This window comes from Tupaia chinensis, unplaced genomic scaffold (genome assembly GCF_000334495.1).
Source record: "Tupaia chinensis unplaced genomic scaffold, TupChi_1.0 Scaffold000270_1, whole genome shotgun sequence".
Lineage (NCBI taxonomy): Eukaryota > Metazoa > Chordata > Mammalia > Scandentia > Tupaiidae > Tupaia > Tupaia belangeri.
This window is the reverse complement of record NW_006159750.1, coordinates 5,701,789-5,721,756: the sequence shown is the minus strand read 5'-3', so window position 1 is coordinate 5,721,756 and position 19,968 is coordinate 5,701,789. Positions and strand designations below refer to the sequence as shown.

Genomic DNA, 19,968 nt, shown 5'->3' with positions numbered 1-19,968 from the left:
TGCCGTAGTTTTTTGTTTTTTTTTTTTTGCCTTAGGGCGCATTTACTTGCAGAGGAGAGATGAGGAAATGTGAGAAATCACCTTCCTGGGGAATGGTCACAAAACAATCTCCTCTCTTCCTTTCTGTCAGGATTTGGGGCGTACATGCACACATGTCTGGCGTGTTTTTCAAGCCATCGAGTCTAGAACTCGAATCACAGAGTGGGCCACGTAGCATCCTATGCCTTAAACACCACACCCGCTGGCCCCAACAGGAATAATTGTTTAAATACCCATAAAAGTGCAAAGTCCCATATTCATAAAATGATGTACATCAATACCAGCACGGTCTGACACACCACGCCAGTAAAAAGCACAGACGTGTACCAGTCGTGTACGATACGGCGTGAGAGGAGCACTTGGGCCACCCAAGTTCTGCAGACACATTAGCCTCTGCCCCAGTGACACAGGGAGGGGAGCTTCCTCCAGGAGGTGAGCAGGCATTTCCCAGGCAGGCAAGTGGAAGCCATCCCAGCAAAACAAGCCCAGAGGCCACAACAGCACAGCTCTTCCCAGGGCCTGCATAGTGGGCGAGGCGAGACAGGCAAGTGCCCACCTAGCCCGAGTCGACCAGAGCAGATCTGCTCTGATCCGTTTCCTAAAGTGGAGCTCCACAAGCTATTTAGTTAGAAAGAGATCATTGCTGGGAAACTAAAGACTGGTTAGAAAACCAGCGTGAGACCCCAAGGGGGTCTTCCAGCCTGACAGTCTACAGTTCCACCACCTTCATTCAAACCCCCAACACTGTGACGGCGTGCCCACTGTGTCCTTATGGCAGTGATACACCTGCATGTCCTGGGCAGAGGTGAGGCTGGCCACAGAAACCTGCACCGTGGGATCTGTTCATGCTTAACTGTTTGCTTCTTCCTGGGTGCTCTGGACCTTTCATCCATTCCATGTTGCCCATTAACCAGAAGATCCCTAAGGCGAGGTCTTGTCGTCTCCTCCCTCTCCGCACCCCACAGCCTGGTACGGGGTGGACAAGGACTCAGTTTGTTCTCTCCCCAGGGCTAACTGGACAGGCAATGAGCCCCCACCCTACCAACCCACGTTCTATGATGGCTGGCAGCCTCCAGAGCCCTCCTATCAGGTAAGGGGGGCTTAGCACAGAGCCCTACCCAAAGCTCTGGACTGTGGCTGGGTCCTGCCCTGCCAGTCTAAGCCATGATCATGTGACAAAGTGGTGGGTGTGTTCACATGGGTGCATGTATCTGATTGTGGGAGGAGGCAGGAAAAGGGGTCAGAGGTGGCTGGGGGTGAGAGGGCCTGTGATCTGATACACCACACCAGCTGCCTCTTGTTCTTGCTCACTCTCTGTTCTGTCCCTTACAGGCACCCTTAGGATACCAGGACTCTGTTTCCTCCAGGTATGCTCTGAGCTTAGTAGGAGCTGCATGGTCCTGGGGAGGAAAGGATGAAGATGATCCTTGGATCTCTGGATGTCTATATCCCAGAGACCCTCTGGGCTCCCCTTAAGCCAGACATGGACATATGCAAACACACCCCTACTATGGATGGAAAACCAATATTTTACCCTCCTAGTCTCCAATCCCTTCTTCTCATGATACTATCCACACATGCCTTGGGTATCCCAGAGCTCAGGAGTGGGAAATTCTACCCGAAATGTCTGTCGAAACCAGGCCCCTTCTGTCTGCAGAAACCCCTACCTCAAGCACCCTCCCCCCAACACTAACTTGCCATCAAGCCCTATGGAAAACCAGAAGTCACCACCAGACCGCAGGAGGAGACAGCTGCAGCTCCTGTGCTGGGACGGGGGCTCTCTGGGTTAGGGAGTGCCCCACACTTTGTGCAGGAGTAGATACACAACCATGGCCCTCAGCCTGGGAACCCCAAATTTATGCCTTCTAGCCCCAGACCTGAAAAGCCAGCCTTGAAAATGCAAGTTCTATATGAGTTTGACGCCAGGAACCCACAGGAACTGAGTGTGGTCCAGGGAGAGGTGCTGGAGGTGAGGCATGAGCTCGAGGCTAGGAAAGGAGGTGGTGGCGGGTGGGAGCTATAGGCAGCCTGGGTGGATGGGGGCTGCCGGGGTGGGCAGGGGAGGAGAAAGAAAGTTGGGAAGGGCCAGGAGGGAGAAGGCCTTGTAGGGGAAGGGAAAGCTGGCTGGCTAGGGACTCAAGGTGACTGAGGGGGTGACTCTTGGCAGGTTCTGGACCAGAGCAAGCGCTGGTGGCTGGTGAAGAACAAGGCTGGCCAGAGCGGCTACATTCCCAGCAACATCTTGGAGCCCCTTCAGTCGGGAGCCCCCGGAAGCCAGGACCAGTCACCCCCCCGGGTACGACCCGGCCTACACCATTCAGTAGCCATAAATCCTGAGATGGAAGTGCAGGAGGGGTGGGTGGCAGGAGGAGATAGTCCTGGTTTGATTTAGTCCGTATTATTGCATGCTTACTGTGCCAAGCTTATCACCAGGCTGTGGCAGAGAAAGACAAGGTCCCTGCCAGACCAGAAAACCAGGAGGTGATGGGGATAAGTGTTTTGAAGGGAGCTCAGCGAGGGGACCCAGACGCTGGGGCTGTTCATGGGGAGATGAAATGGCCTCTGGCCTCTGGCCTCTGATCTAGTCCCTCTGATTCCAGGGTCCAGTGCTTCGACCTACCTCAAAGCCTGAAGACGTCATGGCCTGGCTGCAGGCAGAGAACTTCTCCGCTGCGTGAGTGCCCAGCCCTGTGTATGGGGAAAAGCGTTGAAAGGGGCTCAGATGGGGACCAGCAGAGGGCACAGCAGTTATGTCATTGGATTCCCACATGGTCAACCATGGTTTGAGTGCTGGATCCGGTGGCTTAAAATTCACACCGAGTGTATATGCCTGTGTGCCCAAGATCAGGGGACTCAGCGAGGGGACCCAGACGCTGGGGCTGTTCATGGGGAGATGAAATGGCCTCTGGCCTCTGGCCTCTGATCTAGTCCCTCTGATTCCAGGGTCCAGTGCTTCGACCTACCTCAAAGCCTGAAGACGTCATGGCCTGGCTGCAGGCAGAGAACTTCTCCGCTGCGTGAGTGCCCAGCCCTGTGTATGGGGAAAAGCGTTGAAAGGGGCTCAGATGGGGACCAGCAGAGGGCACAGCAGTTATGTCATTGGATTCCCACATGGTCAACCATGGTTTGAGTGCTGGATCCGGTGGCTTAAAATTCACACCGAGTGTATATGCCTGTGTGCCCAAGATCCCAGGAGACGGATGGAGGAGAAGGGATTGCAGTATGGCCACCCCCCAGGGGGGTGATTTCTTACTCTCTCTCTCGCCCTCTCTCCCTGCCACCCCCAGAAAGCACACACACACACACACACACACACACACACACACACACACACACTAAGGCAAAAACCTCTACAGAAAGGAAGGAAGGAAGGAAGGAAGGAAGGAAGGAAGGAAGGAAGGAAGGAAGGAAGGAAGGAAGGAAGAGGAAAGGGGCTCAAATGAAAATGAGGAACCTAGAGACCCAGCATGCGCAACACGGCCTACCCTGCATCTGTCCTGGCACGATCTCTGCTGAGTTAGAGGAGAGAAAGGGGAGCTAGTCCAAACCTAGGCCAGAGCTAATGAGGAGCCTCTGCCATGGCAAAGGCAGCCAGGATCAGACTGGTGAAGTTGGGGTGACCTTCAGCTGCCATTCAGCCACCCCTACCCAGTCCCTGCCAGAAGATTCAAATCCAAAGCCCTTTTCCAGTCCAGGGAGTTCTGATGAGGATTTAAGCCAAAATACTGATTTTACTTCCTCACTTTTAGATGTCCTGCTTCATAAATGTTCCTGTAATCCTGCTCTCCAAGCCTATACAGCTCCTCTCTACCCACACAGTCAGGCCCAGCACCCTTGCACACCACTGCAAAGGCTTTTGCTGTTTTTGTTCACAGCACGGTGAAGGCCCTCGGGTCCCTGACGGGGAGCCAGCTGCTTCACATGAGACCTGGAAAGCTACAGATGCTGTGTCCACAGGAGGCCCCACGAGTCCTGGCACGGCTGGAGGCTATCAGAAGGATGCTAGGGGTGAGGACACCCTGGGGCCCTGACTCCCAGTGGGAGTGTTCACTGCTCTCTGGATGAGAGTGACAGTGCTGGTAGACCAGCCAGCAGGCCCATTCAGCCATGCCTTGAGGCTCCAAACGTAGCAGTGGCATGAGCTCTGGGGGTCCCTCACCAGGCATCAGCCTCATCTGTATCCTCCTCTTTCCTCAGATGAGCCCTTAGGCACCAGCTGAGACACCTCCAAGGCCAAGGACCTCACACATGCACAATGGAGGCTCTGATACCCTCTGGAGCCCTGAGACTTCCTCCTTAAGATCCTCAGTGTGCAGCAGATCCTACGTGCAGCTCCCGCAGCAGAGAATGAGCAGGTCCAGTGGCCGAGGCAACTGACACCCCTTCCTGCTGTGGTGGAAGCCCTCCCACTTACTACCTATTTATTTTACCTCTTCCCTAAGCCTGGCGCACTTGCGCTAGGCTCGTCAGGAGTCTGTTCAGTCCCTACCCCTCCCAATAAAAGCATCTTCAAGAATGTCATGTGCCTCCCTTGCAGCTCCTCCAGGGCCTGATAGGAGCCAAGTGTGTGTGTGTGCACACTGGAGAAAGAGAGAGAGACGGTGAGAGGGAAAGTAAGAAATCACCCCCCTCCCCCAGGGGATGGCCACACTGCAGACTTTGAGAATCATGCTCCTTACTTTCTTTCCGAGCAAACTCCAATGAAAGGCTATGCCCACCGTCTCGACCCTTCTGCATACATTGTCCCCCAGCGCAGCTAAGGGTCTCCACTTCACAGCAGCAGAGACCGCCAGGCCTGACAGCGGTAGGTGTTGACCAGTGGCATTGGCCAATGATCAAGAAATGCACTAGCAAGTGGGTCAATGCACCAGGCTCTGCTTGATAACTTCTTCTTTAAATACAATGTTGGTCCCCCGCTATTAGGTGAGCCAACCCAGCTCAGCTGGTGGAGTGCCCCTCCCTCCCCCCCTTAGCTTGTGTCTTTAGTGACAGAGCAGGACGGACATTGAGGTGGAAGTCAAAAGTCCACCAACTGGCTGTGTGGACTCTAGCAAGTCATTCTGCTCCCCGGATCCTGGTTTTCTCAAAGGCTGAGTGAGGGACCAGAAATTAGAATAATGGCTATGGCACTGGACTCCCATGCAATCAACCGCAGTTTGAATCCCGGACCTGGTAGCTTAAACTCACACCGGGCGCGTGTGCGTGCATGCCCAAGATCCCGAGAGGAGAATGGAGGAGAAGGGATTGCAGCGTGGCCATCCCCCCTGGGGGGTGATTTCTTGCTTTCTGTCTCTCTGTCTCTCTCTTTCTGGTGAGCGCACACACCCTATAGCAAAAACCTCTCATAAAAAAAAAAAAAAGGCTGAGTGAAGTTTGGACAGTCTATGGCTTCTCATTTTCTAGTAAAAGTAGCCTTCTTTAATCTCTAAATTGTCATGACTGACCTCTGCACGTAACAGAAGTTGTACTTGGAAGCGGCAGATGGCATAATGGTTACATCGCTGGATCCCACGTAGCTGACCACAGTTCGAGTACTGGGCCCAGCTACTTAAAACTCATGCAGGTTCGTGTGCATCCGTATCCAAAATCCTGAGAAGAGACTGGAGGAGATGGGATTACAGCATGGCCATTCCCCCCTGGGGGGTGATCTCTCACTTTCTGTCTCTCTTGTCTCTTTGGCAAGTGCACACACCCTATACCAAAAATCTCTCTCCTTTTTTAAAAAAAATAATTATGTATTTATTTAATTTTATTTATCATTATTATCATTTTCAATTTGCTGCAGCAGAGCACATGCACTCATGAGAGAGAGAGAGAGAGAAGGAAAAGTGAGAAAACAAGCCACCAGGTCCACACTCAAACAGTGGTCAGCCATATGGAAGCACCTCAACCACCATGCAACCTGCTGGCCCCACAAAAATCTCTTTTTTAAAAAAAAAAAGGTAACTGTACTTTATATTAATTTGATCTACAGGTAAGATTTGATATGCTTATGGATTTGAGGCCCCCCTTTAGGGTTCTGGAGATGTTCCCTTTAGTCTCTCTTAACTGAATTTGTCCATGACCCTGACACGGTCTGGACCCAGACTGCTTTATTTTCACATTGCCTGTGTCACTCCCTCAAGTTCCTGGCTTCAAAACCAAATCATCTCTCACAGCTGATAACACAGAAGCGAAAAGCAAAAACGTTCCCTTACAAACAAAAAAGATTAAGACCCCCTAGGGTCTACGTCTGACATGTCAAGGGCAAATTTAACCAAAAAAGCTCATTTCTTAGAATGAGGAGAGAATGGGCCAGTCTGCTGCCTGGTGGTTAAGGCAGCTGGATCGCACACGGATGGCCACACAGTTCAAGTCCCAGCAGCTTGAAAAACATGTCAGGTGGGTGGACAAAGCCCAAAGTCCCAAGAGGAGGGTGAAATAGAGACGGGATTGCAGCATGATCATCCCCGGGGTGGCAGTGAGGGCTACTTCTGCACTTTCTCTCTCTCTCTCTCCCTTACATACACTTTCTGACAGTATGTTTAAAAAAGAAGAAGAATGAGGGAGAAGATAGTGACCTATTGCTCTCTGGAGCTTCTCGGAGCTGATGGAGCCCTAGAAGCAAGGAAACCTTCCAAGACTAGGTAGAAAATGGGGGGGGGGAGTGCACATTAAGCCCAGAGTTCCCCAGATTTCCCAAAAGGACTGAGGTGAGGGCTGTCCTGACATCCAGGTGCAATGGAACTAGCAGAGTCATGCGATTAGACAGACCTAAGTTTGAATGCCAACCCTCCACGGGAGCCCGGGCAGCCCACCAAACCTCCCCAGCCCTGCTTCTTCTGTACAGTTGTTGTGGAGATTAAACTGTAATAACTTAGCTAACACATAGGAAACCCCTGGACTACCAACAGGTGGATCGTAACCATTCAATAAATGCTAGTCTTAGGCCTCAGTGAACTTGTGACTGGCCTTCTATTAATTTGGGAGGAGAAAGCAGGCATTATAACCTCTTCTGTCCAGACACATTTGCATTTCCTCCTTTTCTTCTTTTTAGGGGAAAAGTCCCAGTGGTGTGGTGGTTAAGGCAGCTGGATTCTCACATGGCTGACTGCATGGTTTGAGTCCCTAATCTAGCAGCCTGAGTAACATGGCGGGTGCTTATGTGTATGTGTCCAAAACCCTGAAAGGAGGAAGGGTGGAGGAGAAGGGATTGTGGCATGACCATGCCCCATAAAGGGTACTTTCTTGCTTTCTCACTGTCTCTCTCTTCCCAGCCAGCACACATACCCTCTGGAGGGGGAAAAAACAAAGTCCTAACCTTACCTCAACTAAATTAATGGACAGAAGTGATTTCCCACACCCAGGCTAGGAGCTCAGGAGTTCAGAGCACCTTAAGTGGCCACTCTGTGGAAAAGCAGAAACCCGCAGAGTAGCTCTAGGCTCCTCCCTTCCTACGTTGAGACTGTTGCAAACCTGTGCCCCTTTTTTCATTCTCAGGGGACCTGCTTAAACTTGAAGCTCAGTTCTCCCCAGGAACAGCAAGGCCTCCTACAAATCTCCTGTCCTATCAGATCACCATGACCTCCATGTTGCAAAATCCTACCTTGGTTGTCATCTTACTTGATTATCAGCTACATTGGACATGGCTGCTCACTCCCTCCTTCAAATGTCTTCACCTGGTTTCTAGGACACTGGTTTTCCACCTGCATCACTGGTCACTGCTTCTCAGACTCCTTTGCTTACTTTTCCTCATTTCTTCACCCTCTCAATGCTGGTGTGTCACAGGGCTCCAGCCCTCGACCTCGGGTCTTCTCTGCTACTCTTACGCTCCTGGTGACCTCACGTAGTCTCGTGGTTTTAAATGCTGTCTCCCTCTGCCTGGAGTTCTCTCCTGCCTCCTGCAGTCACCAGCAGCCCTCAGAGCAGAATGGCTTGCTTCTCATCTCCTTCAGGTCTTTGTTTAAAGATGACCATCTCAGGAAGGACTTCCACAAACACATTCTTCAAAAACACAAACAAATTGCCTTCCTTCTGGGGCTCTCCCAGTTCCACCCCAGCGCTCCCTGTCTCTCTTCTCTGCTTTGTTTCTCCATAGGCTGTGAACCACCATCGGACTTACTATGCAAGGGGTTTTTGAAAAGCTCATGGGAAACGCATATTATGAAAAAACTATGCATGGGTTTCAAAACTTCTTTGCACCAAGACAACCTCGTACTTTCTTCTTTCTTTCTTTTTTTTTTTAGAGATTTTTGTTACAAGGCACATGCACTTGCCAGAGAAACAGACAGATAGCGAGAAATCACCCCCCAGGGGGATGACTAAGCCACAATCCCTTCTCCTCTATTCTCCTCTCAGGATTTTAGGCATTCACACATACGTGACGGGCATGAGTTTCAAGCCTCTGGGTCCCGGGCTCAAACTGCAGTCTGCTATGTGGGAGTCTAGTGCCTTAGCCACTATGCTACCTGCTTGCCCCAGCAACCTCACCCATTAATTCCATTTTCCATGACCTTTTGAAAGTAGCTTCATGTATTTACTTCCGCCTCTCTCCATTCCTAGAGGCAGCAATTTTTTCATCTGTTCATTTCGATTCTATATCCCCAACTAAAATAGTACCTGCCTATACTAGGCGTGTTAATAAGCATTGCTGGATAGATGAATAAAGCCATCGTTGGATGGATTAATGAACAAGGGAATGAAAAATGCAGTCATCTTCCCTCTCCAGTCCATTCTACACAAAGCTAGATTGGTTTCCCTGAAGCAGAGTCTGACAGCATGCCTCAGCAAAGCCTCCACATCAGCACTGCCCAACAAAGCAGTCACAAGCCACGCAAGGCTACTGAGGATATGACATGTACCTAGTCTGAACTAAGACATGCTCTACATGTAAAACATACACTGCATTTGGGAACAATACAAAAATAAAATTTAAGGAATCAGACAGTGGCACAACAGTGAAACATGACACTCGGCAAAGATGATCCACATGAGAAGGTTCTGGATTTGTGTCTGGAGACCTCCCTGAACCCACATGCGTGCTCATGATCCAGAGCTGGCTGCGGGTGGATCATGGCATCGAGCCCTTGTTGAGGTGCTTGTCTCCCTCCCTGCCTCTCTCACCTGTAATATAAATAAATTCAAAAAAAATATAAAATGTCTCAATAACTTTGGTATTAGTTACATGCTGAAGTTTTAGTACTTTCTGATATACTGAGTAAATAAAATACATTATTAAAAAGTAATTCACCTGTTTCCTTTTACTAGGAACAGAACATTTTAAATTATATATATGACTTGTATTATACTTCCATTGAATGGTGTGATCTAGAGATCCCCACAGACCAGCGAGGGAACATCCAAACTCCCATCCCAGCCTTAACACGCTGTTCCAGCCTCATTTCTTCCCATGGCTGTCACAACTGGATAAGCCAGCCTCACTCAGTAAGCCTTGCTGTTCCTTCTACAGTCGCCCTTATTCCCCACCTTCAGTGTTGGTGCTCCTGCTACCCAGAATGCCCTTTCCTGCTTCCCAGCGCCCACGGCCTAGCCTTCCTCAGTGGCCTTGCTCAAATGCCCAACGCCTTCTTGAAGCCTTCTCAGAACCACCCTCTGTTGGGTCCAAAAGAGAGGTCTCCCTCCAAAATACTTTAGGTGGCATCACATACCCTGACAGTTTTATGGGTCTGAGTCATTTTTGGGTCCCCTATCAACATTCCCTTCCTCTCGGCCCCTCCCACACTCGCCAAAGATAGCGATTTCCTAGTGGTTAGAGCATGTCCGTCCGCCTCTCCCGGGTTTGCCCCAACCACCCCACTCCCGGCTGGGTCAATAGGGCAAGAATCCCACTCTCCCTGGGGTAACTAGGGTCCTGCTGCCTAGCGGTTGGTGCTCTGCCCACCCTGACTGATGCTATTCATGAACCAAGTGCAGCTCCAGTCCGTGGGACTGACTGTTCGCGCGCCTGGTACGCTCCAGCCGCTGCCTCCCCTCGGCATCCCCCCCGCTTGGGGCCCTGTGGGCGTGCGAAGGGAGGGGGGGAGGGCGGGGCGAGGGCGGAGCCAGGGCGCTCGAGGTAGCCCCGCCCACTCGCGTAGGCTATAAAGTCCAGCCCGCGGAGGCCCGGCCCCCTATTTTCGAAGGCGCGTGAGCAGTTTCACCATGTCGTCCAAGTCTATGGTTCTGGGTTACTGGGATATTCGCGGGGTGAGTGCCGTCTCAACCGCCGAGCCGCTCCAGCCGAGAGGCGGCGGCGGAGGCTGCCGGGGCTCCAGGTCAGCTCTCTCCTTGGGAGGCGGCTTTCCGCTGGAGCTCCTTCGCCTCCAGCGGCGCGGCCGGCCGGAGTCGAGCTGCGCGGCCATGGAGACCGACCCCTGCCCCGCCTCCCGGATCGTGGGACCCCACGGCGAAGGCACCACGACGGCACTGCTGCGGATACCCTGCTGGGGCGGGACTTGGGGGTCGCTGAACGACTGCCTACCGGCAGGATGGGTGCAGGCTCATCCGCCCGGAGCGGGCCGGGGGTCGTTGGCGGGCAGGGGTTGGGGGCCGGTGGGAGCTGCGCAGGCGCTGACTCCCGGTGTCTTCCCTAGCTGGCGCATGCCATCCGCCTGCTCCTGGAGTTCACCGATACGTCGTATGAGGAGAAGCGGTACACGTGCGGGGGAGGTACTGCCCTCTAAGCCAAGCTAGCCCTCCAGCTGTCCGTCTTTTTGTACCCAGGGGTGGCATCACACCAAGGTCGGGTGGGACGTCTGCTCCAGTCACCTGGGAGCTCCCCGCTATACCCTGCGGAGAAAGAGGCATCCTTTACTAGAGCTGTGATTCTCCCTCTGCCACAGCCCAACCAAGTCTTAATGCTTAACCAGATAGGCTGCAGAGGCTACATGGTTAAGATTTGGGGGACTGGGAATTTGACGTATTGGGACTGAGTCATTTCTTTAGATATTACCACTGTCATCAGGTGAGCTATTAAGACGGTTGGGTCCCATTTCATCCCCTCTCTTACAGCTCCTGATTATGATCGAAGCCAGTGGCTGGATGTGAAATTCAAACTAGACCTGGATTTTCCTAATGTAGGTGGCTTTAGGAGCGGAGAGGGCAGTCGGGAAGACTTTCAAGTATATCCATCCTTGCTACTTCCTTCCTGGTCTGGGGGCATCTAGAATAGGGGCTCTAATCCTGGGGAACATACACAGTATTCTAGAGTTCCTGAGCTGGATGGAGAAAAAATTACATTTTAATTTCCACTAATCACTAACAAAAGTTAACATTTCCTCCTGTTGTGAAAATAGGCAAAAGCAACGTTAGTTAGTAGCCACGTCAGTGACTTTGTCACCAATAGAAATCAGGTGTTTTCATATTCTATTAAATATACTGCAGATATCTTAAATGTTATTATATTCATCACTGTTGAAATAATGGTAGTTATTACATCTGCTTTATATTTAATGCATGAATAAGTATATTATGGTATTTCAATTTTGTTGTGAAATGTTTTATAATCAGGGCTGGCTCAGTTGCCTAGTGGTTAAGATAGCTAGATCCCTTATGGTTGGAATCCCAGCCCCAGTGGCTTGAAAAACACTAGGCATATGTGCATGTGTGCCCCAAGTGCCAACAGGTTGGAGAAGTAGAGAGATTGTAGCATGAGCACACCCCACTGGAGAGCACTTTTTACCTCCCTCTCACTCTGTCTCTGGCCAGCACATGGAAAAAAAAAATTAATGTTTTCTAATTTGCTGTAATTTGCTGTATGCGTTTAGAGAGCATATTCTGAGAAAGGGTCCAGGATGTACATGTATACACAGGTTTAAGAACCCCTGAGTAGAATCAGGTGGGAACCTAGTTGCTAGCTCCCACTTATGTCCTTTCTGCTAACACATCTTGCTCCTGTTCACTGCCCTGCAAGTCTCTTCCTCACCAAGAGATGTAGGGAGACAAGATAGAGCCAGGTGGTTCATTTGGCATGCCCTTGCCTTTCAGCTGCCCTACCTCGTGGATGGGAAGAACAAGCTCACCCAGAGCAATGCCATCTTGCGCTACATCGCTCGCAAGCACAATATGTGTGAGTGGGGTTGGGCTGATGAGGGAGACCAGCAGGTGATTCATCGGGGTGCACGATCCCAAGGGCGATTTGCTGTCATTCGGCCTACAGGTGGTGAGACCGAAGAAGAAAAGATTCGAGTGGACATCATGGAGAACCAAATAATGGATTTCCGCATGCAACTAATCCGGCTCTGTTACAGTTCTGACCATGTGAGTCTCCTTAGCATGTTTCAGCCAAACGAGAAAATCAGGAAAAGGAGCATTTAGGAACCCAAGGGTGATTTCTGCTCAGTTCTGCTGCTGCTACCTATGGTCAGAGCAGAAAACAGAACTCATTTTCTGCTTTGTTTTGTCATATAACCCTGGTGTTGGCCCCTCCTTCTTCCCAAACCCCTTCTTCCCATCCTGCTACCCTCAAGTGAAGGGTAGTGAGAAGAAAGTGCCTTGAGGAGGGGCTACTGAGTGTCCATCCCTGGCCTGGGCCCTGATTAGCTATGGAGATGATGACAGCTCATCTTCTTTCCCTCTCTCCCAGGAAAAAATGAAGCCTCAGTACTTGGAACAGCTACCTGGACAACTGAAACAATTCTCTTTATTCCTGGGGAAATTCTCATGGTTTGCGGGGGAGAAGGTAAGAAGAGGGAAAGGAAGAAGATACTTCTCTATCTTTGCAGGTGTTGAAATCTTTAGACCTGACACCTTACTGTCCTCCTCCTAGCTCACCTTTGTGGATTTTCTCACCTACGATGTGTTAGATCAGAACCGTTTATTTGAGCCCAAATGCCTGGATGAGTTCCCAAATCTGAAGGCTTTCATGTGCCGTTTTGAGGTAAAGATCCCTTACTTTTCTCTTACTGAAACATTTACACTCTCCCCTGCGCCCCAGGGGACTCCATTGTGGTAGATTCTTGGCCAGCACCAACTTTCACCTAAAGAGAGCAGTGGTTGGAGACCTCTAGGCCTTTAAGTCTTAGAAAGGCCCTGGATGGGAACCAGCAGTTAGCGTAATGGCTATGTTGCTGGACTCCCACGGAGTCGACCGCGGTTCGTGTCCCAGACCCGGTGGCTTAAAACTCAAGCCGGGCGCGTGTGCATGCGTGCCCAAGATCCCAAGAGGAGAATGGAGGAGAAGGGATTGCAGCATGACCATCCCCCCCTGGGGGGTGATTTCTCGCTTTCTGTCCCTATGTCTCTCTCTGTCTGGTGAGCGCACGCGCCCTATAGCAAAAACCTCTCAAAAAAAAAAAAAAGAAAGGCCCTGGCTTGTGCACCCCTAAGGGGGGAGGTGAAGCAGGCAGCATGCGAACATTGCTGTTTTGGTATGGGTCTCTTGGACTAGGTTAGGGTTTTTATAAGGTTTGATGTACTTTCCTTCAGGCTTTGGAGAAAATAGCTGCCTACCTGCAGTCTGACCGCTTCTTCAAGATGCCCATCAACAATAAGATGGCCCAGTGGGGCAACAAGAGCACATGCTGAGCAAGAGGCCGACTTGCACTGCTCGTTTTGGTCTATCCTGTCCCCAGGGGGCTGTACTTTTTTCCCTTGTAATACTCTGCTCTTTTCAATAAATAGCATTTAGGCTACTGGTGTCCAGCTGGATTTCTCTTGGATATAAAGGGTATGTGGAGAATTAAGATGTGAATTTAATCTCTGAAATACTGACACCCCCATACTCCCTAACTGAGTTCAAGGGCCCAAACCTTGAGAGTGGGTACTAGAAATAAAAAGATTGCAGAGTTGGAAAGAGCGAATGTTTTAAATGGGACTAGAGCCCCTAGGAAGACCTGTGAAGCCCCCATGAAGATGTCAAGTAATGCTGTGTGAAACAGACGGACTTAACTGAAATGTATAGACAGACTGGGGTATATGTGGGAATTAAATGTGACAAAGACAGTTTTCTAAACTAGCAGACTAGCCAGCAGAGTTGGGACAATTGCTTACTAAGTAAATGTTATAAATAGGACCCTACCTCACTCCATTCACTAAAATCAGTCAACCTTATATAGAAAGCTGTTCAAATATTGATGAACATGTAAGAAGGTTTATGATCATGGAGTTCTCTAAGACAGAAAAAGAACGAAACCATAAAAGATTTACCAATTGAATAGCATTAAATTCTAGACCTTTTCCATGGGAAGGCACAAATAAGCAAAATAAGTGAGATAAAAACAAAGGACCAACAATGTTACATAAAGAACTCTTGGGAACCAGCAGTTAGCGTAATGGCTATGTTGCTGGACTCCCACGTAGTCTACCGCGGTTCGCGTCCTGGACCCGGTGGCTTAAAACTCACTCTGGGCGTGTGTGTGTGCGTGCCCAAGATCCCGAGAGGAGAATGGAGGAGAAGGGATTGCGGCGTGACCATCCCCTCTGGGGGGGTGATTTCTCACTTTCTGTCTCTGTCTCTCTCTGTCTGGCGAGCGCACGCGCCCTATAGCGAAAACCTCTCAAAAAGAAAAAAAGAACTCCTGTAAATCATAAAACAACTAACTTTTTTTTTTTTTTTGATTTTTACCATAGGGTGTGTGTGCTTGTCAGAGAGCGAGACAGTGAGAAGGAAAGTAAGAAATCATACCCCTAAAGGGGGATAGCCACACTAGTCCCTTCTTCATTCTCCTTCTGGGGTTTTGGGCACACGTGTACATGCACCCAGTGTGATTTGCAAGCCGCCAGGTCTAAAACTCAGAACTACGGTTGGCCATGCGGAAGTCCAACACCTTAACCACCACGCTACCTGCTGATCCTGTCAACTATTTGTTTTTTAAATTGACAAATGCTATTAACAAATATTTAAGAACAAATACTAATGATAGCCCACAATGTTCAGAAGTGTTTATAATCCAAGGAACCACAAATTAAAACAGTGAGAAATCAATTTTCCATCTAATGAATGAGCAAAAGTTAAGTTTCTAAAGTGTTGGCAAGGCTTGGGAAAATGATACACATTTCTTGGTGGTGAACTTGTAAATCAGTATAGCTACTTTAGAGGATGGTTTGTCAATATCATTTAATAGTCAAATCATTCCCTATGAACCAACAATTCTATCACTTAATAAAACTCATCCATATACTGAAAGATGTTCATCATGGCATTATTTATAAGAACAAGTAAAAATGATGTAAATGCCCATCCATATTGTAGAATACCACATGGCAGTTGAGAACAAACTTAACATGGAAAGACCCCAATGACACATTGTCAAATTTTAAAACTAGTTTACAGATTAATATGTACAGATCAATACCTTTTGTGATTGAAACCATGAGGTCAGTATTTTCTACAGGCACATCTCTGTGTGTGAATGGATAGAAAAGGATCTGGAGGGTCACAGCCAAACTGAAAACTAGGCTTCAGGCCAATGGGAGAAAGGCCCATGCTCTGGGAAGAAGTTAAAGAGGTCATCTGAGATAAGGTTGAGGTTTTTTTCTCTAATTAGAGAATGTATTCATGCATCACTGTGTGGTATTAATAGAACCTGGTTTTAAGAAAAAGCAAACTGGGGGCCAGCAGTTAGCGTAATGGCTATGTTGTTGGACTCCCATGTAGTCGACTGCGGTTCGAGTCCCAGACCCGGTGTCTTAAACTCACGCTGGGCGCATGTGCGTGCGTGCCCAAGATCCCAAGAGGAGAATGGAGAAGGGATTGCAGCGTGGCCATCCCCCCTGGGGGGTGATTTCTCACTTTCTATCTCTCTGTCTCTCTCTCTCTCTCTCTCTCTGTCTTTCCGGCGAGCGCACGTGCCCTATAGCAAAAACTTCTCCAAAAAAAATAAAAGGAAAGAAAAAGCAAACTGAAAGGAACTGATACCATGGAGACCGAATTGGCACCACTCTCCATTCACAAAGCAGTCTTTTGAGTAGTCTCCAGCCTAAGAGAGCAGCTACAGGCCAAATTTCTGTCCCCGATGGAACAGAGCCCAAGGATCTCTCTGGTGAGGGACAAAGGGCTCAGATAGCTGGGAGACCCTGTAATGTTGGAGGGTTGCCTCAGAAGAAATAGTGCAGACACAAGATGTTAAGCTTTTGTTCTACTGCCACCTTTTACCACCGCCATGAGCAGTAGTTAGGTGTCCAGGCCAATATCTTGGCTATAGAACGTCTTTGGCCAGAAGATATGTAAAGTTAAGGAGTGTCTTCAGTCTGATAACTTTTTAAAAAATAGTTTCTTTCTTCCCAGAAAGAGAGAGCAACCTAACCAGGGTCCCCATGCCAAGATCTAGCCCCAGCTTCTACCAGCCCTAGATCATGGGCATGCACACACCCAGTGTGTTCAGGGGAGGTCTTTGAATGTGAACCCAGAACCTTCCTATGTGAGTCAGCCTCACAGAGCTTTGCATTACAGCTGTGCCATTGTCCAGCCCCCAATCTTAGCACTATTGACATAAATACCCACCGTGTAAGGAGTGAAGTGTGCCCAAAGGGAGGCCTTGTGGATTAAAGGGAAGCCAGAGGAATGGAGGATGCCTCTGGAACTAGGTAGATAATATGATCAGACAAGGTAAAGAGAAAATCTTATTTATCTGTGGGCCAGAAATCTGGGGGCAACTTCACTGAGTCCTCTGCTCAAAGTGAAAGATGCAATCAATGTGTCAACCAGGGCCACGGTATCTTCTCAAGACTCAGCTGGAGCAGGATCTGCTTTCAGGTCCATGTGATTGTTGATAGAATTCAGGGTCCTGTTGGACAGAAGGCCTATTTCCGGCTGGGCTGTCAGCTGGAGGCCACCTTCAGCTCCCCACCACGGCCACTTGCTTCATCAAAGCCAGTGAGAGAGTTTCCCACAAAAAGGGACACTATAGTCCTGTGTAATATAATCATGGCAGTGACATCCCATCCCCTTATGTTCTATTAGAAGCAAGTCACAGCCTCCCCCTATACCACATATGCACTTACAGAGAGGGGATTACCCAAAAGCCTGGGGACAGGGAGGTGAGGCCCTCTTTAGTCTGTTCACCACAGGAAGAAGGCCAGGAATTAGGAAATTGATCTTGCAGCCCTCGGGAAAGAATCCTGGGAAAGACAGATGACAGGAGAGAGCATCATGGTAGAGGAAAAGCAATTGCAAGTGAGAATTATAAATAGCACGGGACTGCGGATGGAATGTATTTCACGTGGATTCTAGACAGACTATGGTTCAATCGCATGTCCTATTTTTTTTTCTAGTTATTATGTTCATTAAGCAAAAAATCCACAGTTACCCAAAACCACTGACCTTACTGGCCCAGAAAACAGGGAAGGTCACTGCTAAGATCCACAAGAGAAATGGTTCCTCGGACCCTGATCACCTGAAATTCGAATTCTAAAATCAAGAAAAGAATGCTGTCACAATGGCTGCCATGAATCAAGAGGCAGGCACAGGTGTGGGGTGTGAGAACAGGGACATCCTATCTTCACAGAGGCACAGAGGCCACATAAAAAGTGAGAAATTAGTATACTAGCCAAAGGTTTATGCAAGTGGCGTCAGTAAGAGCTGTTAAGGGGCCAGCAGGTGGCATGATGGTTAAGGCGCTGGATTTCCACCTGGCCAAACCACCCAGACCTGGTGATTTGCTTTCTCACTTTCCCCCTGTCTCTGTCTCTCTCTGTCTGGTCAAATTTAAAAAATAATAGTGATAAATAAAACTAAATAAAAAAATAATTCTTTAAAACAAACAAACCTAGGGCCAGTTAGTGACATGGTGGTTAAGGCATCTGGATCCTACATGGTTAACTGCGTGGTTTGAGTACCGGACCCAGTGGCTTAAAAAACACTCCAGGCATGTGTGTGTGTGTGTGCCCCAAATCCTAACAGAATGGAGGAAAAGGATTGGGGCATGGTCAGTCCCCCCTGGGGAGTGATGGAGTGATTTCTCACTTTCCCTCTCCCACTCTCTATTTCTCTCCAGTGAGAACACACACTCTATAGCAAACAAACAGAAATTTCTGATAGGTGTGTTAACTGGTGGAGCAGTTTTCTGAAGGTATTAGAGAAACTCTGTATTCATTACTGAAGTTCAAGCGACTAGGTTAAGCCATTTCTATTTCAGAAGAAAACGGCTTAGATAATAAAAGGAAAATTCACTGATGTGGTGGGTGGAGTAGGAAAACTGATCTGTACGGGCATGGATCTGCCTTGAAAACCAGCTGAACAAGGGTGTCTGAAAACACCTGCATTTTGTATAGAAATTGCACATTTCTCATCCTTCAGCTGCTAGCCCAGTGGAGCAAATGAGCAGCGATAGAGACTTAGGGAGTTCGGATGGCAGTGGGACAGAGGGGGAGAGCTGAAATACAGCCAGTGATTATGCTAATGTGCAGTTTCCTTCATGTCATTCCCCTGCTTAATTATGTGTAATGGCTTCGGAGGCCTCAGGGAAGGAAAAAAAAAAAAACCTACTTCCTCCAGGTTACCTTCTTAATAATCTTGTTTCCAGCTACGCGCTCTGGCAGGTGACCTTTCCTCACTGCCTGACGTTTAGCTTCTGAATTCCTAGGGAGCCACACTCCGGTGCTTGGGAACATGGACTCTGGGGTCAGGCCTCCCGGGTTCAGATCCCAGCTCTGCCACTGGTAACCGGTGACCTCCTGTGCTCAGGGCCTTGTGTGATAAATGTACCCTCTCTCACAGGGTTATTAGGAGAATCAAGTCAACATTTCTAGAGCACTTGGAACAGATCAATGTTATGTCAATTCGTAAATATACATTATCTGAAAACACTGTGTTCTTACTTGCTGTTCCCTCTGCCTCTTGCTTTCTCCTCCAGCCCTGCTGGCCTGCCTAATGCCTATTCTTTTTTCTTTTTTTTTTTTTCTTGGTTTTTATTTGAGAGGCTTGTTTTTGCTATAGGGCACTTGCGCTCGCCAGAGAGAGAGAGAGAGACAGAGAGATAGAAAGCGAGAAATCACCCCCAGGGGGGATGGCCACGCCACATCCCTTCTCCTCTATTCTCCTCCATTCTCCTCTTGGGATCTTGGGCATGCACGCACACACACCCGGTGTGAGTTTAAGCCACCGGGTCCGTGACTCGAACCGCGGTCAGCTACATGGGAGTTCAACGACATAGCCATTACACTAACTGCTGGTCCCACTAATGCCTACTCATTTTTTATTCTAAACTTAGAAGCCACATCTGACACCCCCGTGGGAATCATTAGCGATGGTCACCAAAGATTTCTGATGGTTTTTGCTTCAGGAAAGCTTCACAATTCTCCTGAACTTCGGTGTACCCTTGTAACTTGCTTTGACCACTTAAACGTGAGTAGAAATTACACATCTTTTTCCAAGCAGAAGCTTTAAGAACCGGCACATAAGCTACCACGTCTTCCTCCCACCCCAGTCACGCCTCAGAGCCAGCGCCAGGGTCAAGCCTCCATGAGTCTGGGTCTCTGACAGATTACAAAGCAGGGCCCCTTGACATCCACATCGGACATGAAGCCCAAGTAAGAAAGAAACTTGTATTAAGCCGCTAAGGTTTTGTTTCTCCTGACCACCATAACCACCTCCCCACGTCTTTGTTGTCGTTGTTGTTTTAAGACTGAGTCTTGTGTTGCTCAGGCTGGCTTTGAATTCATGATCCTCCTGTCTCAGCATGAATAACTGGGATTACAGATGTGTGCCACCACACCCAGCGAATTATTTTCTTAATTTAATTTTTCTGTTCTTTTTCATTAATTTGCTATAAGGAGTGTGTAATCCCAGAGAAAGACAGAGAGGAGAGAGAACATAAGAAAGCACCCCCCCCCAGGGAGGGATAGCCATGCTGCAATCCCTTCTCCTCCCTTTTCCTCTCAGAATTTTGGGTACATGCACACGCACACACACGTTCATGTGCAACTTGTTTTTCAAGCTACCTGGTCTGGGACTTGAACTGCACAATTGTCCATGTGGGATCTAGCTGTCATAACCACCACACCACTGGCTGA

General features: G+C 49.0%; 2 protein-coding genes and 1 long non-coding RNA gene across 3 annotated transcripts in view; 2 read left to right on the top strand and 1 right to left on the bottom strand.

The window, feature by feature from the left end:
• LOC102479979 (uncharacterized) overlaps window positions 1–2,728 on the bottom strand; it is an 8,912-nt gene extending 6,184 nt beyond the window's left edge. Inside the window, exon 1 of the long non-coding RNA XR_334691.1 lies at window positions 2,660–2,728. This is a non-coding gene — a long non-coding RNA (uncharacterized LOC102479979). The remainder of the gene's footprint in view (window positions 1–2,659) is intronic.
• The window catches only part of EPS8L3 (EPS8 signaling adaptor L3), a 13,112-nt gene extending 8,583 nt beyond the window's left edge, over window positions 1–4,529 (top strand). Inside the window, exons 12-18 of the mRNA XM_027772288.1 lie at window positions 1,048–1,129; window positions 1,372–1,406; window positions 1,900–2,008; window positions 2,207–2,335; window positions 2,640–2,713; window positions 3,915–4,047; window positions 4,237–4,529. Coding sequence (XP_027628089.1) covers window positions 1,048–1,129; window positions 1,372–1,406; window positions 1,900–2,008; window positions 2,207–2,335; window positions 2,640–2,713; window positions 3,915–4,047; window positions 4,237–4,248 — 574 coding nt within the window. The 3' untranslated portion in view covers window positions 4,249–4,529. The remainder of the gene's footprint in view (window positions 1–1,047; window positions 1,130–1,371; window positions 1,407–1,899; window positions 2,009–2,206; window positions 2,336–2,639; window positions 2,714–3,914; window positions 4,048–4,236) is intronic.
• A 5,597-nt stretch (window positions 4,530–10,126) lies between these two features.
• Window positions 10,127–13,651, top strand: LOC102481112 (glutathione S-transferase Mu 3). Its single transcript, XM_006149543.2, has 8 exons — window positions 10,127–10,224; window positions 10,611–10,686; window positions 11,029–11,093; window positions 12,004–12,085; window positions 12,176–12,276; window positions 12,602–12,697; window positions 12,785–12,895; window positions 13,444–13,651. The coding sequence occupies exons 1-8, from the start codon at window positions 10,180–10,182 to the stop codon at window positions 13,540–13,542; spliced, it is 675 nt and encodes a 224-aa protein (XP_006149605.1). The 5' UTR covers window positions 10,127–10,179; the 3' UTR covers window positions 13,543–13,651.
• The last annotated feature ends 6,317 nt before the right edge of the window (window positions 13,652–19,968 follow it).